Genomic DNA, 20,915 nt, shown 5'->3' on the forward strand with positions numbered 1-20,915 from the left:
CTGACGGTAGGACTGGTCCACCGATTTAAAGTCGCTTAGCGTGCTATGGAGAGAGCTATGCTTGGGGTTTCTCTGATGGATCGTATCAGAAATGAGGTTATCCGTCAGAGGACTAAGGTTACCGACATAGCTGTCAAAATATGCAAGCTGAAGTGGCAGTGGGCTGGTCATATCTGCCGAAGAACCGATAACCGTTGGGGTAGACGAGTTCTCGAGTGGAGACCACGAACAGGCAAACGCAGCGTGGGACGCCCTCCTGCCCTCTGGACTAACGACCTTAGGCGGGTGGCGCTCCTTGGGAGAGGCCTATGTCCAGCAGTGGATGATTATTGGCTGATGATGATGATGATGATGTTTAATTATTTATTTTAGTATGAAGCTATGTTATCGTTGATCCTTGCTCGTAATAAAACATAAAATACTTAATTAAGTAAGGCAATTAAGTACAAGCACCGTTACATTTTATGAGTAGTAAAATGGTTGGCCCTTGGCCAGAAAGTTGGATTGTATTACAACGTAGATGAAAAAAATAAAACAGCCTTTCATATAACTTTAAACGACATTTTAAGTAGATGCTACCTAAGTATTAAAAGTACTGTATCGGACTACGTACTTAAATTTTAGGTAGTGTAGGAATACTCATAGTAAATGAGGGCTGTATAAGATGAATTTAAATTTTAAATTGTAATTGTTTTAAATTTTTTATTGTTTGAAAGAAAACACATCAAAAATAATATTTTCGCGCTCCCTGGGAGCAATGCCCATCAACATCATCAGGCTTTAATCATCCTGCTGGTACCTACTCAGCATCACCTGTCTTCCCCTTTTGAAGTCTCAACATTATTAGTGAACTTGTATGTAACTTTCTCAGAATCATAAAAAGTTAGGTAATCAGCTTATTAGGATCATAAGAAGGACACAGACAAATACTTCGCATTTATATTACTTTATGTTCAATATGCAATAATATGGATAAGGATTAGCGTAAACAATTAACCATCCCTTATCTATCTTTCCGGAGCGGATGTCCAGTATATAGTTATGGGTACAGAGCTGGTTATCGATTGCAACTGGATGCGCGTCAGCCGCCCGCCCCGCGCGCCGCCCGCCCGCCCACGGCTTCCATTCACTATTTACAGAAAGTATTTGCGAAGTATTTGTTGGGAATGTTGCACATATTTCGGATACCATTAATCAGGTTGGAATTGTCCCATATTAGTTTGGTTATGAAATAGACTGTTTTTATTCCTTTACACGGGACACGGGATCCTTGGTACAAAATGTCTAGCAAAAGCAACGACTTTCTCGGTATACCTAATACAATTTATAATAATGAGAAATAAGCTTATACACGTGGAACAATTTTCATATTTATCATTTAAGAAATAAATTGTATTCAGGTTGTATGTGTGCCAACTGAGCGATAAAGATGAACTGGCAAATTAATTAGTACAAAAATTGGCAAATGATGGTTCATGGACTGTCGAGTCATTCAAAATTGTGATATTTTTGTTTATGTGTATCCACGTATATTAAGTATTCTTCAGGAAACACTGCTGTAATCTAAAATATGGATTATTCTTAAAATGATATAATTGAAATTAACTTTCACTAACTTATTAAAAGATATTCAGATTTTCCGAACATAAGACTTGTTCAGAATAAATGTTCGATATCTGTGTATCAACGTATCTATACATATCTATCTCATTATCTTTAAGGGTCACCTATTATGCATTAATGAAGCTTTATAAATATACCAACACTTTATTGATTAGATACGATCAATGATCGTCGATCATACGATTCATGCGATATGCTGCTTAGAGCTTGTTAATAAAAAAAATACACTATTTGAAATTATGGTTGAAAATCTGTGAAATAGACGGCTAGTATAAAATAGGATAAAATTATGAAACTAGTAACTACTACTACTAGATAAGAGATAAGATAAAAATTCTTTATTCGGTACACCACACAGCACACACCAAAAATCCACAAAAACAAAAAAAGCAAAAAGCTTTTAGCAAGTAGCAAATTATTTAAGTTGGTATCTATAAATAAATACTTTTATTTTAGGTAGGCATTTAAAAAAATATTAGGTGTAGTTTTCATTCGGGAAGCGTGGGCGTTAAAATTTAGCATTAAACTTCTCGGAACGTGAAAAAGATACTCTAAAGTTAGGCACCCAGCGCCCACGCAAACAACTATAAAAAATTAATAAACCTCAGGACCCGCCTCGGCTTTACAACATTGGGTGCTGTCTATTTTTGGAACATAAAGGAAAGTTATTTTGCGTTTTTTGTATTACTTTCACAAGTATTGTAATTGGATTAGGAAAACAGTACTATTTAAGTACATATTTGAATTCTGATGAATTCGTACTTGGTTTAACTGTTTGTATTAAAGTTATTTTATCGGAAATTGTTGTTGAATAATAATGATTTGGTAACCCTTTTTCAACACACCTACCAATAACCTTTCACATTTTAATATTGAAGCTGAATTTTAATAAAAGCATTCCCCAGTCACCAAATTACATTTTCCAGTGAAAAGCCAGCGTCCCAGCGCTGCACTTCAAGAGCTGTAAATGTCACCCCCTCCCCGCTGTTTGCTTACCCCCCGCCCCCGCCTCACCCCGCCCCCGCCCCCGCCCTGCCCCGGCGTGGGCGGCCTTGCCCTTGCCCTGTAATCGATACAGCGCGCTCAGCTGGCGGCTCTTCACATTGTTTACTTCACAGCTCTTTATATTTATGAGAGCCTGGTAATTTTATAAAAATATACACTAGAGGTAAATGGGGACTGTTATAAACAGTGGCTCAGGGGGTAATTTTCTATAGAAACTTTGTTGGTTTCTGTTTTCTCTCGCGAATTTCCAAAATTGTAGAGCTAAAGTTGTTTAGGATGGCCCCTGAGTCAACCCCTTTCGGCTTAGTATATCACATTTGAAATAGTCTGCGTACTACTTTATATTATGTTTCGAATCGTTTGGTTGCTTCCTGCAACGATCCATTTGGATAATGTACTAACCAATAGTCCCAAATTTGTTTTCGAACCGAAATTTAGAAATTTGGTATTTTGTACATCATCAGCCAATAGTCATCCACTGCTGGACATAGGCCTCTCCCAAGGAGCGCCACAACACTCGGTCCTCGGCCTTCCTCATCCAACCACTACCCGCCACCCGCCTAAGGTCGTCAGTCCAGCGGGCAGGAGGGCGTCCCACGCTGCGTTTGCCTGTTCGTGGTCTCCACTCGAGAACTCGTCTACCCCAACGGTTATCGGTTCTTCGGCAGATATGACCAGCCCACTGCCACTTCAGCTTGCATATTTTGACAGCTATGTCAGTAACCTTAGGCCCGGGTCTCCTATTACGCGCCGTAGGTCGCGTCCAGCGTCACGCCGTAGGACGCGTCACGATGCTCACTAGATCTACGCGCCAACGTCGGCGTGTGAGGGAGACCGCATCAGTACAATTCTATAGTGAGCATCGTGACACGGCCTACGGCGTGACGCTGGACGCGACCTGCGGCGAAAATAGGAGACCGAGGCCTTAGTCCTCTGACGGATAACCTCATTTCTGATACGATCCATCAGAGAAACCCCAAGCATAGCTCTCTCCATAGCACGCTGAGCGACTTTAAATCGGTGGACCAGTCCTACCGTCAGTGTCCACGTCTCTGCACCATACGTCATCACTGGCAGGACGCACTGGTTGAAGACTTTTGTCTTCAGGCTCTGAGGAATGGCCGAGGAGAATATGTGACGAAGTTTCCCGAATGCAGCCCAACCCAGTTGGATGCGCCTTGCAGCCTCCTTGTCGAAGTTGCTTCTGCCTAGCCGAATAGTCTGCCCGAGGTAGACATATTCTTGCACAACTTCGATTGTTGCCTCACCAACGGCGACCGGCTCCGTACCGTATTTTGTACAGATTCGCTTTATTCCTTTGAACCACTAATTTTATTTGGTTTTGTCCAATTTCCGTAAGTTCTAAAACAAGAAAAAAATGATTTTTTCCCTCTCATGTAAAATAACTTTCATTAATAATTAATCAAAGTAACGTTTGCCAACAACTTTTCCTCAAGAGCAAACAAATCATCTGGCAACAAAGTAAGTCCCTACTCAGAAGTAAACGTGCCATACCCGAGAGAGTTCTAAAAACGTCTCAGTTTACACGTGTCGGGTAAACATTGTCCGGAGAGGGTATCGATGATTGAGGGGATGGGTAAAGGTAACGAAATGCCGTTGGGATCCGAGTCACCTTAGGAATTTTCCCTTTTCTGACGATTATCTCTCAATTAGATATAGTTGTTCTATTTTATTTTCAGTCTTCTAATTAGAAAAGTACTTTTGTTCCTTGGTTTTAGTTATTTAAATATATTATCTTCCTAGAGTAGTCCGTGACGGTAACGACTGCAATAGTTGTAATATCTACATACATTATGCTCACGACTGTAATCTCCTAAGGGGTAGTCAGAGAGAACTCGTAAGAGCCACTCACGTGATAGGTCCGTCTGGCCATTTTGGAATGAGTACAATAATATCTGGGAACATCTAACACACGGCCATCCGTCCCCAAACTAGGAAGAGCATGTACAATTATATTCTATTCTATTCTTTGTGGGGGTGTAAGTACCTGCACCTGGCTCTCTCGAGTGGAACCTTTGTCCCCTAGGTCTAAACAGCCTTCCTAAGCTTGGACCATTTCCCACCACGCTGGTCCACTGCGGGTTGGTGGGTTCACATACCTAGATGTGCTAAATCTAGATATGCAGGTTTCCTCCAGATGTTTTCCTTCACCGTAAGAGCGATGGTATACATTGTACTTAAATTCAATGAACTCATTGGTACATGTCAGCGCCGGATTCGAACTCGCATCTCTGGCGTGAGAAGCGGGCGCTTACCCGACTGAGCTACCAGGACCACCGCTCTGAGCACGTACAATAAAGCGTTCATAAATAAATACTCGTACAGCCTACGTGGTTAAAGCGATCGATACAGGGCACCTGGGATATTCAGGGAACCACAGAGCTATTCCGAGGGCCCTTATCACCACCGACACATTGGCAATCTATAATCCCTGCTTATAAGTCAAACATCTGTCAGATTCATACAAGTTCTATCGGTGGTGTTACGGTAGCAGGTAGTCTGTGTATGCTGATGTTCTGTATCATTTGCCATCTCACTATATTATTGAAGTTTATTTATTGGGTTATGTCCTGTACGGGTATAAGTACATAAAATGAACCAAAATTGTGTCAAGGGGCTAGAGCACCCCTTGTCGACTCCTCCAATTGAGTTATTTGATCACTCAGGGGTTTGATTCGAGTTACCCTCCAATATTTTTTTCTGTAGGTAAGTATATTGGTTTCATATAGTATACCTAATGGTCGAATAAAATTTCCGTTTTGTGGCAAACACGCCTACTATTCGAAGTTCGAACACAGGTGTCACCTAGTGTGAGGATCACAGTATGTTGTTATGTAAGTTAAACTATGTTTTTAAAACATTTTCATTTTCATTTATCGATAACAGCGTTATAAATACAAAATTGATACAATATGAGATAGGCAAGTACTCGCAAATGTGATTTGGCGTATACTGTAAGATCTATAAACTCTCTCATCTATATCTTCTTTTTCAAAAATATACACAGTCATGATGAAGTTGCCCCTACTCGGCTTGTTCATCCCCCCGCACCCCTCTTCTTCTGACCTACATAGGGATAAGTTCACATATGCACAAACACACACACACACACACACTTTGGATGGATACACTGCCTGAAGAGCCCGATTCCCGGCCGGGGCTGATATACCTACATATATGTTCATATAAAAGTGGTATAGTAGGCAGGAAAGGTTAGGATCAATTTTTGTTCTACGACTTTTGGAAATTGGTAAAAAAGAGATCTCGTGACAAACGATGTTTCTATGGGGAAATTAGCAAGCGAAAATCGTTAGTACTTTCCTAAGCCAAAGAACAAAAGTTTATCAGAATGAGGCTCTGAGTCAGCCCCTGAGTCACCCTTTTTGTCTTACTGTACCTACCACATTTGCAACGCCCTGTATTTGTGTATGTGCAAATGGCGCTCCTCCTCTGATATTATACATCGGAATGGATATTAAAAGTAGAAACATGTTTATTTCGGTAAATAAATAGGTACACAGTTACACACCAATAATCTACCAAAATCTCACTACAATAAAAAAATAGGCGGTTAGTTTTTAAATGAAAAATTGGTAAGTAGTAATATTTCGACAAAGGCCCTGAAAAATCTTTTAGTAGAGAGACTTGATTTTGAACGTAATACATTAGGTACCGAAAAGCTGAGGTAGCTTAAAATTTGTAAGAATAGTTTTCAATTTCCGATTATACGTTTATGAAGTTTCTGCCCTCTATTTCAGTAACCCAGCGATAAACGTCTACAGATTTGATACTGCAACCAAACACAAAGGCCGGCTCAGAACACAAAATCAATAGAGATCTCAGTCTCTTCGCGTATTTAGGTATGTGCTATAACATGACGCACGCTAACACCTCACCTATACACTCGCAAACTGTACATACCCGGTCTCGGTACCTACATGTTGATTACTGATTTGATTACAAACATTACACAACATTGGAAACTGGCTTTTACAGATTGAATAAAATATTTACCTGAGATCAGATGTTGGGCTGGCTGGCATGGTGGTTCAAGGGTAGGCTCGTAGGTTGGAGCCAGGCGCCAGGGTGTAGGGGGCAGCACCGCTCACGGAGCGAGCCGGCCGCGGCGGCGGCGCGCGGCGCACTCGCCCTCGACCTTGGCCGTCAAACCCGCGCATGCGCCGCGCGCCCCGCGCCTCCCCCCCGCCAATTATGTCATTGTGATGTGAGATGTGGATGTGTGCTGCCAAGTCGCGCTTCGCTGCTACACGGCGCAGTGACGTCATGCCGTGACTTGGCGAATGTTGCAGCATGTTGTAGGTTTTCAGCTAAGGCGAGCGCAGAGCTAAACTTAGATTCTTACTTTAATGTCAATTTGCCTCATATATCGCAGAACATTGGCGATACCTCAATGCTGAAACATTTGTTTCATGCAAACACTACCTTTTTGCACCTTTTTGATATATTTAATAAAAATAACACATACCTACAAATGCATCTCTGTTGTTTAATATCTTTATCTCTTACTGTATTTTTATGTCTGTTATCAAACAAGATTTCAGATAAATCCTCTGCTAGTTAGAATACTCGTACAGTAAACAGGGTGTACTGTGGAACCGGTTCCAATTGAAAAACTAGACGGTTTCGCCATCTAGTTTACAGCGTGCAAACTAATAAGTTTGCAGAATTCCAGCCGACGATCCATGAAACAAGAGCTCACTGACTGAACCTATGAACTTAATGGTATCATTGTATTTCTGTAGATGGCTCTTTTATAGGATTTTCAGTCAGAAAGGTTTCATGAAATAAAATTGCAGATCATATAAATTCGTATAATAAATTGTTTTATTTTTAAAATATTTAATATCTATAGTTACACTTGTTTGTCAGGTACAGTGTCCGTCATACTTTGCTTGTGGTTATTCGTTATTCCATTAGCTTTCGGGTTGATATCCTCTTCGGTTAATTCTCTTGCTTCTATCTTCTTTAGGAGGTGCCTAGAATAACAACACAATATAGGTAAGTACATAATGATACTTATACAAATGTAGAGGCTGAAACAGAAGGGTCTTTGGTTGCTCATGATTCATCTAACGCGTTTTATCTGACAGGAACATAAATTTTATATTAATTAAAGGCAGGCTTATCTGAAATATCTACCAGCCAACCTGAGGATATTGCCGATACAATACAAGGTTGCGGAGTTCACCATCCTTTCCCATGCATGACGCACGATTGCCAACAGCTATAAGTGCCATCAATTATTAATTTACATAAGAATTGCATCGATTAATTTACTATTGACTAACATAATCAGACAAATTAGTTCTGAAACCTTCCACTCGCATTATTTCTCACGAGTGACGCACACTCTCTATTAAAACTTCACTTATTAGGTGATATAAGTTTGATTCGAAAAAAAAATTAGCGGATGTGAAGAAATGTTGTCACTTCCTTTTGATTTTTTGAGAAATTATCACGAAATTGGAAGTATATTGTTTTATTAATAATACATGATGTTGCAAAAAGGATATTGCTAGCAGAACGCCCTTTTGGCTTACCTAGTAGAAAGCTGGTTACAGGCTATGTCAACTATCGCTGTGAAATCGGTGCTGATGTCCAGCATTCGTTGAGATGTCAGTCATCATCATCAGCCATAGCAATTCACTGCTGGTCGTAAGCCTCTCCCAAAGCACGCCACTGGATGCGATCCATAGCTTTCCGTATCTAATCATGACCGGCCACTTTTCGCAAGTCGTCACCCCATCTAGCTGAACTGTAATACCTGGGTATGAAGGCGAGCATGAACAGGTTGTTGACGGGAGCCTCCACCAGCAGCCAGAGGTGGTAGGAGATGAACAAACTCATCACCGTCACGCCCAGGTAGGCTGATGTCTGTAATGAGGTAAGATAGATAGAGTACTCTTTATTTGTACACCAAAGAATAATACATTAGCAAAATTATATTACAACACAACTTAGAGTTTTTTAAATTTAAAACTTTATTTAAACTAATAAAGTATGAAAAACCTCGTTTTGTAAGTGAAATATATTTTTTGAAAATTAACCTCCATTATGATCTATTCTTTTTTGCGGACTTAAATTATTCCAAAAACATAATTTAAATTCTTTGTAAGGTACGTAAGTAATAGAATAAATATAATACATAATTTGGAAGGGCATTAATTTTAACAATAGTTCATACAAAAGAGTTCAACGCGTTGCCTAGAAATAGGAAAATTTGGCTTAGATTAAAAAATCATCAATCAAAAGTCTAAAATAAAATCTTATATATTTTGGAAACAAAGTAACATATTAGAGGACGGTGTACCTATACATATACTTAAAAAATATTACTACATTCACAAGCAATGAAAAAGTTCCATTGACATATATGAGCTTTTTCATTGCTCGGCAGTGTGTAACCTGTATTAAAATCTTCTCAATGACTTAACCTACTGACAGCCAACACTTGGCTACTCACAATAGTGGGTTTGTCGAGCTGCAGCAGGTTTCTGGTGACGTATGTGTTGCGGTAGATGATGAGTCCATGTACCAGGTACACGCCGAACGCCAGGCGGCCCAGCGGCACCCACGGCGACCAGGATAGGAACGGGGTTATTATTGCTGGAAGACAAGTATTTAGTTTTTTTTTCTTTCGATTTATCATAGGTTACCATGCTTTTAAGCATACTCTAGGGAGGAAAAAGCGATGCTAATATAAAAAAAAATGTTGTAACTGAATTAATAATAATAATAATATGTGGGGACATCTCACACACGGCCATCCGACCCCAAGCTAGGTAGAACCTGTGTTATGGGTGTCGGACAGCTGATATATCTACACAAATACATAGATAGATAGATACTAAATATAAATATCAACACCCAAGACCCGAAAACAAATATCTGTGTTTAAACAAATATCTGCCCCAGCCGGGAATCGAACCCGGGACCATCGGCTCAGTAGTCAGGGTCACTAACCACTACGCCATTCGGTCGTCTATTAATTATAATTTATAATGAGCCTTCGAGTCAGCTTTTATTGGATTACTTATATTTTGGTGGTATCTATATGAGAGAATATAATACTATATCTATGTGCCACAAAACCTCTATGGCCAAAAAAGTATCACCTAATTATTGTAACGTCATTGATTTAGCTGGGCAACTGGTCATCCCATCGACAGTCTATTTTATTCTTATTTTAAAAACAAAACCGTTCACAACACTCACGGACACTTCCATAAGCGCAGCTAAGCACGACCAGCGCTAACCCCAGGCACCAAGCGGGGCGGTTCAGGGCAGCATACAACGCCGCCTCCACCGCGCCCCAGCCGTCCTGGTGCAGCTTGGCCCCGGACAGCAGGACTGCCAGCATGAGGACCAGGCCTGATGCTGCCCCGGATATGGCTGTTGTCTGCGAGAGATGTGCCGTTTAAGGGTGGATTCTTGATTGGTTTTGACCTTTTGTGGAGCGACTTAACAGATCCGAGGAAATCGCACTACAAAATTTTATACAGGTTTATATAGTTCGTCATATAGTAAGCCGAAAAAGGGGTGAATAGCTTGTCATCTTCAATAAAGTGGCTCACCATAGAATCGCACAACCGCTTTCAGCTAACAGTACCCTTTTTTGACATCTTATACAATGTGTTGTTTTTCGACCCCTACAAACTTAAAGGGTGTATTCTACGAGTGATTTCATCGAGAAAACACCCCCATATGTGGGGTCAAATCTCAATATTCTAGAAATGGCAGCCATTTTAAAGTTTAAGTAGGTATCTATACTTATAAAAAAATCATTTTTTATGTTTTCATAAAAAATCATATCTCGAGATTTAAACGCTTTACGGACATGAAATAAAATGATTTTATCCGCAAAAAGTCATCTCTATTCAATAAAATTATGCACAACTGCTAAAAAGTTACATGAAATAAGTTACAAGGAGCGGTGGTAGCTCAGTCGGGTGAACGCCCGCTTCTCAATCAAGAGATGCGGGTTCGAATCCCGGCGCTGACATGTACCAATGAGTTCTTTTAACTTAAGTACAATGTATACCATCGCTCTTATGGTGAAGGAAAACATCGTGAGGAAACCTGCATATCTAGATCTAGCACATCTAGATATGTGAACCCACCAACCCGCAGTGGACCAGCGTGGTGGGAAATGGTCCAAGCTTAGGAAGGCAGTTTAGACCTTGGGGATATGCACAAAGGTTCCACTCGAGAGAGCCAGGTGCAGGTACTTACACCCCCACAGAGAATAGAATAGAATAGAATAGAATAGAAGTTACAAGTTTCACTCGTAGAATACACCCTTAAAGTTTGTCGGGTTCGAAAAACAACACATTGTATATGTGGTGTCTGTACCAATTCAATAGTACATCCTATATTTTTTTTAAAAATGTAGCATTATACATTATACGATAAGTAAGAAAGCCATAATTGCCAACAAGTAGATACTTAAAACAATTACCTTAGAGACTCTATTTTTCTCCACAGTGGGCTTGAAGGTGGCAAAGATGTACCCAGTCGCTAATCCCACCAGGTAGGCCCCGAATCTGTTGTAGACCTTGATGTAGAACACTTCCAGCTGCCCACCCTTCCTACTCATCTGTTGTTCGCTGAAAGTTGATACACTGATAAGTAAAAAGGCCTATTCTATTATCTGCGTTGTAAGTACCTGGATCTCTAGAATGGAACATTTGTGAATATCCCCAAGGTCTAAACTCCGCTCCTAAGTTTGGACTTCATATCATAAAAGTTTGCACCATTTCCTACGTATGGTGCTAGTTCATAACATCAACTTATTTAAATAGTTCACTGCAGGTTGGTGGGTTCACTAGTTGCCACTTGTTACCTATTTTGTAATAGGACATCGGTCTCTTGGACCTTCCACTCTTACATACCAAAAAGAAAACATTCACTTACTCAAAACTCATAAGCTGCAGCGGAGTCAGATTATAATAGTAGGTGATGGTCGCTGGAGTGACAACAGAGGCGATAGTTACAGCCACCAACAGCAGTTTACCCGCCATCTTGCACAGACAACAGATCCAGAACAACACCACGGCTATCAGAAACATCTGGAAGTCATTCGGGATGTACCAGGTGTTGAGGTAGCACTGAAATAGGGTATGTGGGTTTAGTGATGGAGTAGACTAAATGGTAAAGGAATCGCACAAAAGAAAATTAGCCGAAGTTTATTTACTGATATTTTGAGAAAAAAATATCTAACAAAGGTTTTTAGCTAAACACAATAGAAGTGTGACATAATCAGCTATAGAAAATTACACACCTTCAAAAGTACAAAAAGAAATACCGTCTGACACCAACGTCATCTTTGGTATATTATATTCAACCTAAAAGTACACTGGGAAGCGTGAAGTCGACAATTTATAATACACCTACACTACAGGTATCCTAAATAGCTATAGTGAAATATATAGGTAAGTACATATAATTGTAAAATATAAGCAGAAATCTTCTTACAAAAATCTATATTCTGTACTGCCTCTTAACTCTACAATGTTTTGAAAGAAATCGCGGTGCTACTGTGGTAATTTTAGCCACTTATTATGTAGGTATCTTGTACTTATACTTTCAACCATAAACTTTACCATATTGGCCGTGTCCACAAAGTTGTTGACCATGAGCATGTTGGTCCACCAGTTCTTTTGGCAGTACCCTGTCTCCATGCGGGTGTAGCTGGGCCACAGTGGGCCAGACCCCGTGTACTTCAGCGCCGAGCAGATGTACCAGAGTACCACGCCCAGGCCTGGGGCTAGTCTGGGGAGAGGTAAATAATAGATATGCGTAAATTACATAAGTAATGATAAGTATGGACATAAGATTATTTTCAAAGTTTCATAGCACAAAAGTTTTACAGGATGACGCGTTGGTTCATAGCCTTTCTGTTTACAAGGCCACTTTTGTAACAACGACTTTAGATTAGGAGAAAAGGAGAAATTAATAGTGTAGAACTTACCTGTTCTTGCAGCCCAGTGTGTAATGTATGTGAAGGAAATGAAACAATGTTACAATACTAATTAATTCTTACCTGATGTATCTTTTAATGATAACTGCGAATACGTTGGGCAGTCGCTTGAAGTACAGGAAGGTCCTCATGACCAGGAGACCAGACATCCAGAAGAACGTGTCCACGACCAGGTCGTCGTGGATGAACAAGAAGGCCAAAGCAGAATCCACTTCCTGGAAAACATCAACTTATTTTAATTAAAGAGTCAAAATGGTTGCATCAATATTTTTTGAAATATTTAAAATAAAAAAATGCTTATAATGTCTTAGCCACTGCAGTCGCTAACAACTCAGTATTGTTGATATAGTAATAACATGTATGCATTTCGAACGTTGAAAAGTGCAAAAGTGAGTGAGGACGTCATTTCATACAAGGTGTGGCAAGGGTTCGCACGTTTACATTTACAAGGCGTTGTAAAAGAGTGATAACAATATTGTCGTAGAATAAAAGTTACTCAGAATGACCCCCTAAGTCACCCCTTATAGATTTTCTGAACCACTTTTATCACACCCTGAAGGCCTAGACAAAAGTTTTCCGTCGCGTTAACTCACATCGCGCGGCTTCGAGAGCGAATGCGACGGAAAATTTTTGTCACGTCTTGCTAGACCTTCTGTATTAGGGCTTGTACGCAAAACTGCGTTGCGACATCGCATCTCAAAAATCTGCAACTGTTTCGACAGTTTTTCAGTGCTTGATATACTGTCACAGGTTTTTGCGATGCGACGTCGTCTCAACGCAGTTTTGTGTACAAGCCCTTAATGATATACACGTACCTTATCGGCAGTCCACCCGTTGCTGATGGGGCTGATGTTGGAGTAGAGGATCTGGTGGCCCAGCACGACCAGCATGATGCTGAGGAAGCGCACCCCGTACAGCACCCGCAGCCCGTCCTCGCTGCGCCGCGTCAGACTCTTGGAGTTTGTCACCATGCAGAACGCTCGGATTATGTAGGACTCTGGAAGTGTAGTTGGATTTTATCTGCGAGTTTGGGCTTAAAAGTTTTAGGTGTGTTGAGATAAAAATGTCATATCGTCGCAGTCGTAGAACAATGACGGATCTGCAAAACAGCAACTTTACAGGAGAGCCAGTTAAAGTTTTTAAACAACGTTTTGTTCGATAAAATGAAAACGGCTGAAGCAATTCATTTGAAATTTGGTCACATTATTATACGAATGGACTTTTGCAATATAGCCTGTATAATTAGTCTGTAATAAGTCAAGGTTTCCTAAAAAATCAGATAGGTCATTGTTCTATGTATCCTACTATATCGCATTATATGATACGTCGTTTTTTTACGGACTTTTATTGCGTATCTAATGGCGTATTATACTTTTCGTCGTTGTTTTAGGGAATATATTTATGGAAAAATTCAAAGACGGATCTTTAAATAACCTATTTAGGAGGGTGCTGATTGCGCTAAATTATTTTTTGTTTAGGTCCTAATTTTTTTACAAAATACAATTATTTTTTAAAATGTTTTTTGAAGACCCCCTTGTGTCCAAGCATCAGTCAATAATCATCCAATGCTAAACATAGGCCTCTCCCAAGGAGCTCCACAACACTCGGTCCTCGGGCTTCCTCATCCAGCCACTACTGGCTACCAGTGTACGGTTGTCCTTATTTGTGACTCGAGAATTCGTCGACCCCAACGGTTATCGGTTCTTCGGCAGATATAGCCAGCCCACTGCCACATCAGCTTGCACATTTTGACAGCTATGTCGGTAACCTTAGTCCTCTGTCGGATACCCTCATTTCTGATACAATCCAGCAGAGAAACCCCAAGCATAGCACGCTGAGCGACTTTAAATCGGTGGACCAGTACTACCGTCAGTGCCTACCTATCTGCCCCATACGTCATCACTAGCAAGATGCACTGGTTTAAGAAGACTTTTGTATTCAGGCTCTAATGATAAAAGTCTTCTTCTCTGATCAGGGATGGCCGAGGAGAATATGTGACGGAGTTTCCCAACTCAATTGTGACATTTGTGACCCTTTGCTGGGCAAAGGTCTCTTCCTGGGTCTTCCAGCTATTCCTGTTCATGGCCTCTTCATTTTAGTTCCTACTAAACACGTCTAGGTCATCCCGTTATCTTCTTCTGGGTCTGCCCCTGTGCCGGCGGCCGTTATCGGCTACCCATTTGGTAGCATTTTTACCCTACCTATCCGGCTGCATACGACATACTACTCACTTCAGTTTGGCGGTCTTAGCACCCACGACGAAGGACGCTATCTCGCCCAAATAAATTACTCATTGACATATTGTATTTCCTGCCTATCTACCTCAACCCTACGTTTCGTGCTGTTGGTCATGTCTGTTGTCTTCGAACGGTTCACCTTTAGTCCAACTTCAAGGCTTGCCGTGGATAGCTCTCGCAACATTAGTTGGAGCTCGGGCGTTAGTGGGAGAATAGGGCAATATCGTCCGCAAAACCGAGGTTTGACTATTTTTTACTTCCGAAATTGATGTCCTTGTCCTCCCAGGACTGTGTCAACTTCTTGAAGACTTCTTTGAGGAAAATTGTAAAGCGTGTACAGCGAGGGTCGCCTTGTATGACACCTTTTTCAATCGGAAACGTTGTACCAGTACCAGGTTTTTCCAATTTCACGTTGGCTGAGCTATTTATGTAGATAGTACCAACGAGTTCGATGTAGGTTGGATGAATTTTGTGGTGTTAAGGGCGGAAAGTATTGCTTGATGGTAGATACTGTGGAAACCTTTTGTATAGTCAATAAATACATGGTAAAGTGGTGTGTTAAGCTCTATAAACTTTTCAATAATCTGATTGAGCGTGTATAGAGGGTTTGCGGTAGAATAACTAGGTCGGAAACCGGCTTGTTCTGGTAGTTTATGTTAGTTCAGCAGAGGACGGATGCGATTGTGAATTATTTATACATGTGTGATGTCAAGCTAACGGGTCTATAATTTCCGATGTCGGATTTCTCACCATTTTTATGGAGAAGTAAGTATAATGTGAGAATTACAGAATTTACGGGGAATTTTTCCTAAAATTAATACGTGAATAAAGTGGGCTCACCTATTTTTAAGAGGAAAAGCCCCAGTATGAATCGAGTGCTGGTGATTGTGAAACAGCTGAGGAAAATTATCATCCCCAAGCAGTTCAAGATGATCCTTAAATAGCTACGGATAAGATGATACCAATTTCCTTAATTATTTACTACCCGCAAACAGTAAATTCACTGCTGTCCGATCACGTTGACTCCCCCGCGATGCCATTCACCCCTAGAGCTAGAGAATTTACTGATTGTGGTCAGTCAATGAAGGAAATTGCTGTCATCTTATCCGTAGCCATGTAAGGATCCTCTCAAACTGCTTCGCGATGGTCATTATCCTCAGCTGTTTGACAATCACCAGCATTCGGTTGATGCTAGGACTTTCCCTTTGCAGTTGATATAACTGTTAACTGTTGAGGTAGCTGTTAATACAGAAATTTAATGTTTGATGTGGATTCTGCGGCTGAATTGGTTTGTATGTTTGGTAACTCATGCTAATGGCTGGAAAAACATAATTCCAAACCTACCCGCATGGTACCGTGCTCCCATCGTCTCCTGCCTTTGGCAGTAGAGTTGATGAACAAAAAAAGTACTTAAGTACATAATTTTACATTGTTTTTTAGCACATAGTTTTTAAAACATAATAAATTAGCAAAAATAATAAATTTATTTATTTTCCATTGAAAATACGTAATATTAGGAAAGAACAACGACGTATCCTAAAATAATTCCAAAGAATAACGACGGTTATCTACACACGTCTACCACTTATCCATAAAACAATGACGGTATATACAAAACACCAATAGTTAGGACAAAGAACATAGTCGCATTTGAAATACCGTCACTAAATTTAACAAACAAACAATTTTGTTTTTTTAATACACCGTACCTAATTATAACTAACTTCTCAATGATTTTAGCGAAAACTAGGGCTTTTATTTTTTTTAAACAAAGTTCCAAGAATAACGACGGATTTAAGAGACCGTCTTTGTTCTATGGGAGAAGTATTAAAAAAATATTTACATGGAAAACAGAACCTTTTAAATAATAATTATAGCAAAAAACATTTTAAGTACTCATTACGTGTTCCATGTGCTCCTACAGAGAACACTGACAGAACAAACAAACCGTCGCGCGGGAGCGGGTCGCGGGGGGTGAGGGTCACCGCTGAACATCGACGGGACGGCACAAGCGCCCATGTTCTACGCGAAAAAATCAAAACCGTCAGTGTTCGACTCTGTATTTCGCTTATTATAAAAGATTTTTAAAAAAACTTTTGTTGTATAGGTAAATAATGAAATTTTAAAGAAGAATCTGCAATAATCCGAAAATCGAAAAAAATCAGATCCGTCACTGTTCTACGACTGCGACGATATACGTCGTTACCCATTCCTTAGCCTTCCATTATTTTCGTGATATACTTTTTATTATGCTGTTACTGTTAGGTAATCATCACCCATAACAGGTGCCATCACCCCGCGGTGCAGAGATAGGGTCCCTGGCAGTTCCTGCTAACATTCGCCACTTCCGCATATCTGCAGCCTTTCCTATAAGCACATGCATAAGTACGTATACCGTCAACTTGCGTAGCGTTTAATTACAATATGTACTAAGTATGAAAAGGCTTGGTAGCCTTATGTTTGGATCGCTGGTAGTAGAAGCAGTGTTTATTGGTATCTTACAAAAGGTCATTAACATGAAAGATAACTTAATACCGCGATGTAGTTTGCGGGATAGTGACATCTATGTAATTACATGACAGTTATTTGATAACTGAACATACCGCCCACCAAGAACGTACGTTCTTCATTACCACCCTCACCATGAGGTCAAGGGGGTAACTCCACAAGATGCATGGACTTGATAACAAGCCGATAAGGACCTACATGCATCCTGTGTGCTTTAAGATGTGGCTGGTATATACAGTTATTTACATAAAATTTTACAATATAATTTTGATAAGTGCTAATTTACAATATAATTTTGATGGGATCTTCTTCTTCTTCTGTTTCTGTTGTCACTGGCACCGCTGAAGTGGCAGGCGATAGGCACGACGACGCTCCGCTGGCACCTGTCACCGGGTGCACTGGACCGCTGATGCTGGGGCTGCTGACTCCGGTTAAGTTCACCCGAAGCGCGCCTTGATATGTTGTCCTGGTGTCGCTAAGTGATAGGACGGTGGCGCAGCTCGCGGCGCCATTGCTAGCACCCATCACTGGGCACACCGGAGCTTGACTGCTGATGCAGCCATCCCTACCGGAACGATCCTCGGATCGCCCGGTTGACGCCTTCAGAGACGATGCGTCTCTGATTTCTAGCGCCTGATCAAAAAGTGGCCCTACTACTAGGCGGTGTGGTCAGTGACCACATCCACCTGGATCCGGCTCGAAGGACCATGAAAAGGCTTGGTAGCCTTATGTTTATTGGTATCTTACAAAAGGTCATTAACATGAAAGATAACTTAATACCGCGATGTAGTTTGCGGGATAGTGACATCTATGTAATTACATGACAGTTATTTGATAACTGAACAAAGTACATACCACATATAACTTCTCACAGTTCCTAAAAATATGGCTAAAACATGCTTTAAAAATACAGGCCACATATTTATTAAGTAACATAAAAAACCTCACTGTAAGAGTCAGGGTCGTGGCCCCTAGTGACGCTGTGCCACGTACACACCAAGGACACCATCATCAGAGAGGAAGTAAACGCCCTGAAACAAACAATGGACTGTAAACTGGAGGTACTTTGTTTGCATAAGTTGTCTAGATCGCAATAATTGTGCAGTGGAATAATGAAATTAACGGGAACTATGGAGTGTGAATTAGAATACTTATAGGTCGTTACAGAAGTCAGCTCATAATATAAATTATGAAAAGTCAGTAAACAATTTGTTTTTGACGATTTTTAAGGAATGTGACATGTTTAAAAAAAAAATTACATGTGGGGACATCTCACACACGGTCATCCGACCCCAAGCTAGGCAGAGCCTGTAATATGGGTATTAGACAGCTGATATATATACACAAATACATAGATAGACACATATTAAATACATATAAAAATCTACACCCAAGACCCGAATACATAATAATATGTGTCTTTAAACGAATATCTGCCCCAACCGGGAATCGAACCCAAGAAATATAAATTCGAGAAATGTACAAAAATAGAATGTCTTATCAAAATAAATTTACTTATAAGTGAGTTATCAATCAACATACCCGAATCCGCATTGCTCTACGAGTGCATACACGCTAAAATAAGCAATCGGACGAATCAATAACATAACTCTACTTTTTAATCCGCCTAAAACACTTACATGAATCCCAAAAACGGCCAGTCGCTCCAATACTCTGCCGTTTCACCCGGCTTCTGACAGTTGTCTATGGTCAGGTTGACCCTCACTCCCCGCAGGGCGTACTGGCTGGTTTCCAAGATGGCGGAAGCGAACTTCTGTGCTGACGCAGCGGAGCAGGCGGCGGGGAGGCACAGACCCCACACGAAGCTGTCCACTGGACGGAAGTAGCGGATGCGTTGCTGGTGACAAGATTGTTGCCTTAGGTGTACACATTTGATCAGTACGTAGATCGGTTTTTTTTTCGGAACAGTCAGCTTTTAATAGTTGCCAGGCAATGTAGCGCTGGCATGTTTAAAAGGTTCGTAAGGGCCCTTTTTTCAGGAGTTTGAAAATGTCTATTATGCATACTTACATAATCATAAATCATGATATTCATGCTGCTGACTTATGAAGTTTCACCATACGTAAAATGGAGTTGTTATCTACGAGTACATCAATATTATGCTGAAGTACCTACCAAATATTTTTTGCCTACGAGCATAACTTAGCATGCCAACAATGGTAGGCGTGGTGTTTATGTCATCAAGGAAATAAATTAATTTAAACAGTTTAAGCTTTAACGTGGCCAGATTTTTATGTAAGAAGTCCTAACACTCACCGTCATAAACTCCTTGGTCGACCAATAAGGATTGACCTTCCCATTAATCTTCATCCTTGGTCCGACTTCCAACTGGACGTCAGCGAGGCAGTACTGCGTCTGCAGGCCCGGGTGCTGCTCTGCCCAGGGCATGTCCACACACTCGTCGAAGTTGCCCAGGTGGTGCCGCGAGCCGAAGAGCTGGCCCACTGGCTGGATGTTCATGGATTCGTAGGCTAGAGAAAAAGTTTGTGTTCATTTTTTGAACTGTTTTTTTCTTAAATTGGTTTTTCATTGTATGTCACAGTAGGTCTTATATTTTATTAAAATCGTATATTAAATACTCCTTTCCAAACAATTGATTTTACAATAGATTTTTGAACATTTGATTGATTTCAAAATAATAAAAATACACAGTGAAAAAAAACAGTTTACTTTCTAAGTTATGATTTATTCCCTTCGAACTTACCCCATGTGGCCCAAAGCGTATAGTTGCGAACTCCCTCCAACATCCTCATGGTCTGGTCTAGACATTCCTGTTCATCTTTCAACCAGTGCTGCTGCTTTACCGCCGCGATTATTTCAATGACAAGGGTGAAATTGCCATTTTGATCGTCATTTGTTTGTGGTGATGGTGAAGTGGTTGGCGGCTGCAGCGGGCTCGGTGGGGGTAAATGTGCGGGTTTCGTAACTGTTACGTATCCGTTGGAAATGGCTGCAGTGAAGAAGATATTGGTTGGATTATGACTTGGAAAGAGAGATTTAGTAAATTCGGTTGAGGCATGACTCTGCGAGTGTACTTATATGAGTAACATGGTAGAAACTTATAGGTTTAAGATTAAGGCCATTGTTTTTCTACTTACCAACACAGCTCAAAAGCACAATATAACACAGAAAAAATAACTTCATATTTCCGATTAAAACTAACAAAAATCCTCACAAAAATAAATCACACATCACCACGTGCGATATTTTGAGTTACTGATGAAAGCTGAGACAGACAATAGCACCAAGAGTTCGGCACCTTGACCTCTACGACAGGTCACCCTTGTCATCTTGTGTAAATATTTCCTATTTTTTGTCAAAGATTAGTTATTTACCATGCTATTAGTAGAGGCGTAAGCATGAGCCATAAAAGGGACGTGCGAAATTCAGACGAGTTCTATCGCTTTGTGTGTTAGTAGGTAATTTCTAGGTACTGTTGGTTTACTGAGGACCGTGGGGTGTGGTGATTCTCGCTGCTGCTAGATGACTCGACAAAAACA

General features: G+C 40.6%; 1 protein-coding gene and 2 long non-coding RNA genes across 3 annotated transcripts in view; all 3 read right to left on the reverse strand.

The window, feature by feature from the left end:
* LOC119691074 overlaps window positions 1–6,822 on the reverse strand; it is a 46,677-nt gene extending 39,855 nt beyond the window's left edge. Inside the window, exon 1 of the long non-coding RNA XR_005253827.2 lies at window positions 6,664–6,822. This is a non-coding gene — a long non-coding RNA (uncharacterized LOC119691074). The remainder of the gene's footprint in view (window positions 1–6,663) is intronic.
* Window positions 6,823–7,472: 650 nt separating this feature from the next.
* Window positions 7,473–9,270, reverse strand: LOC119691055. The gene is made up of 3 exons (XR_007267781.1): window positions 9,134–9,270; window positions 8,435–8,544; window positions 7,473–7,646 (listed from the first exon to the last, which is right to left on the reverse strand). It is a non-coding gene; the product is annotated as an uncharacterized LOC119691055 (long non-coding RNA).
* A 63-nt stretch (window positions 9,271–9,333) lies between these two features.
* LOC105393629 (nose resistant to fluoxetine protein 6-like) lies at window positions 9,334–20,628 on the reverse strand. The gene is made up of 12 exons (XM_048630397.1): window positions 20,514–20,628; window positions 20,120–20,365; window positions 19,672–19,886; window positions 19,035–19,252; window positions 18,343–18,425; window positions 13,465–13,646; window positions 12,713–12,864; window positions 12,273–12,441; window positions 11,584–11,777; window positions 11,129–11,276; window positions 9,886–10,069; window positions 9,334–9,344 (listed from the first exon to the last, which is right to left on the reverse strand). The coding sequence occupies exons 1-12, from the start codon at window positions 20,557–20,559 to the stop codon at window positions 9,334–9,336; spliced, it is 1,848 nt and encodes a 615-aa protein (XP_048486354.1). The 5' UTR covers window positions 20,560–20,628.
* Window positions 20,629–20,915: the final 287 nt, after the last annotated feature.

This window comes from Plutella xylostella, chromosome 25 (genome assembly GCF_932276165.1).
Source record: "Plutella xylostella chromosome 25, ilPluXylo3.1, whole genome shotgun sequence".
NCBI classification, from domain to species: domain Eukaryota; kingdom Metazoa; phylum Arthropoda; class Insecta; order Lepidoptera; family Plutellidae; genus Plutella; species Plutella xylostella.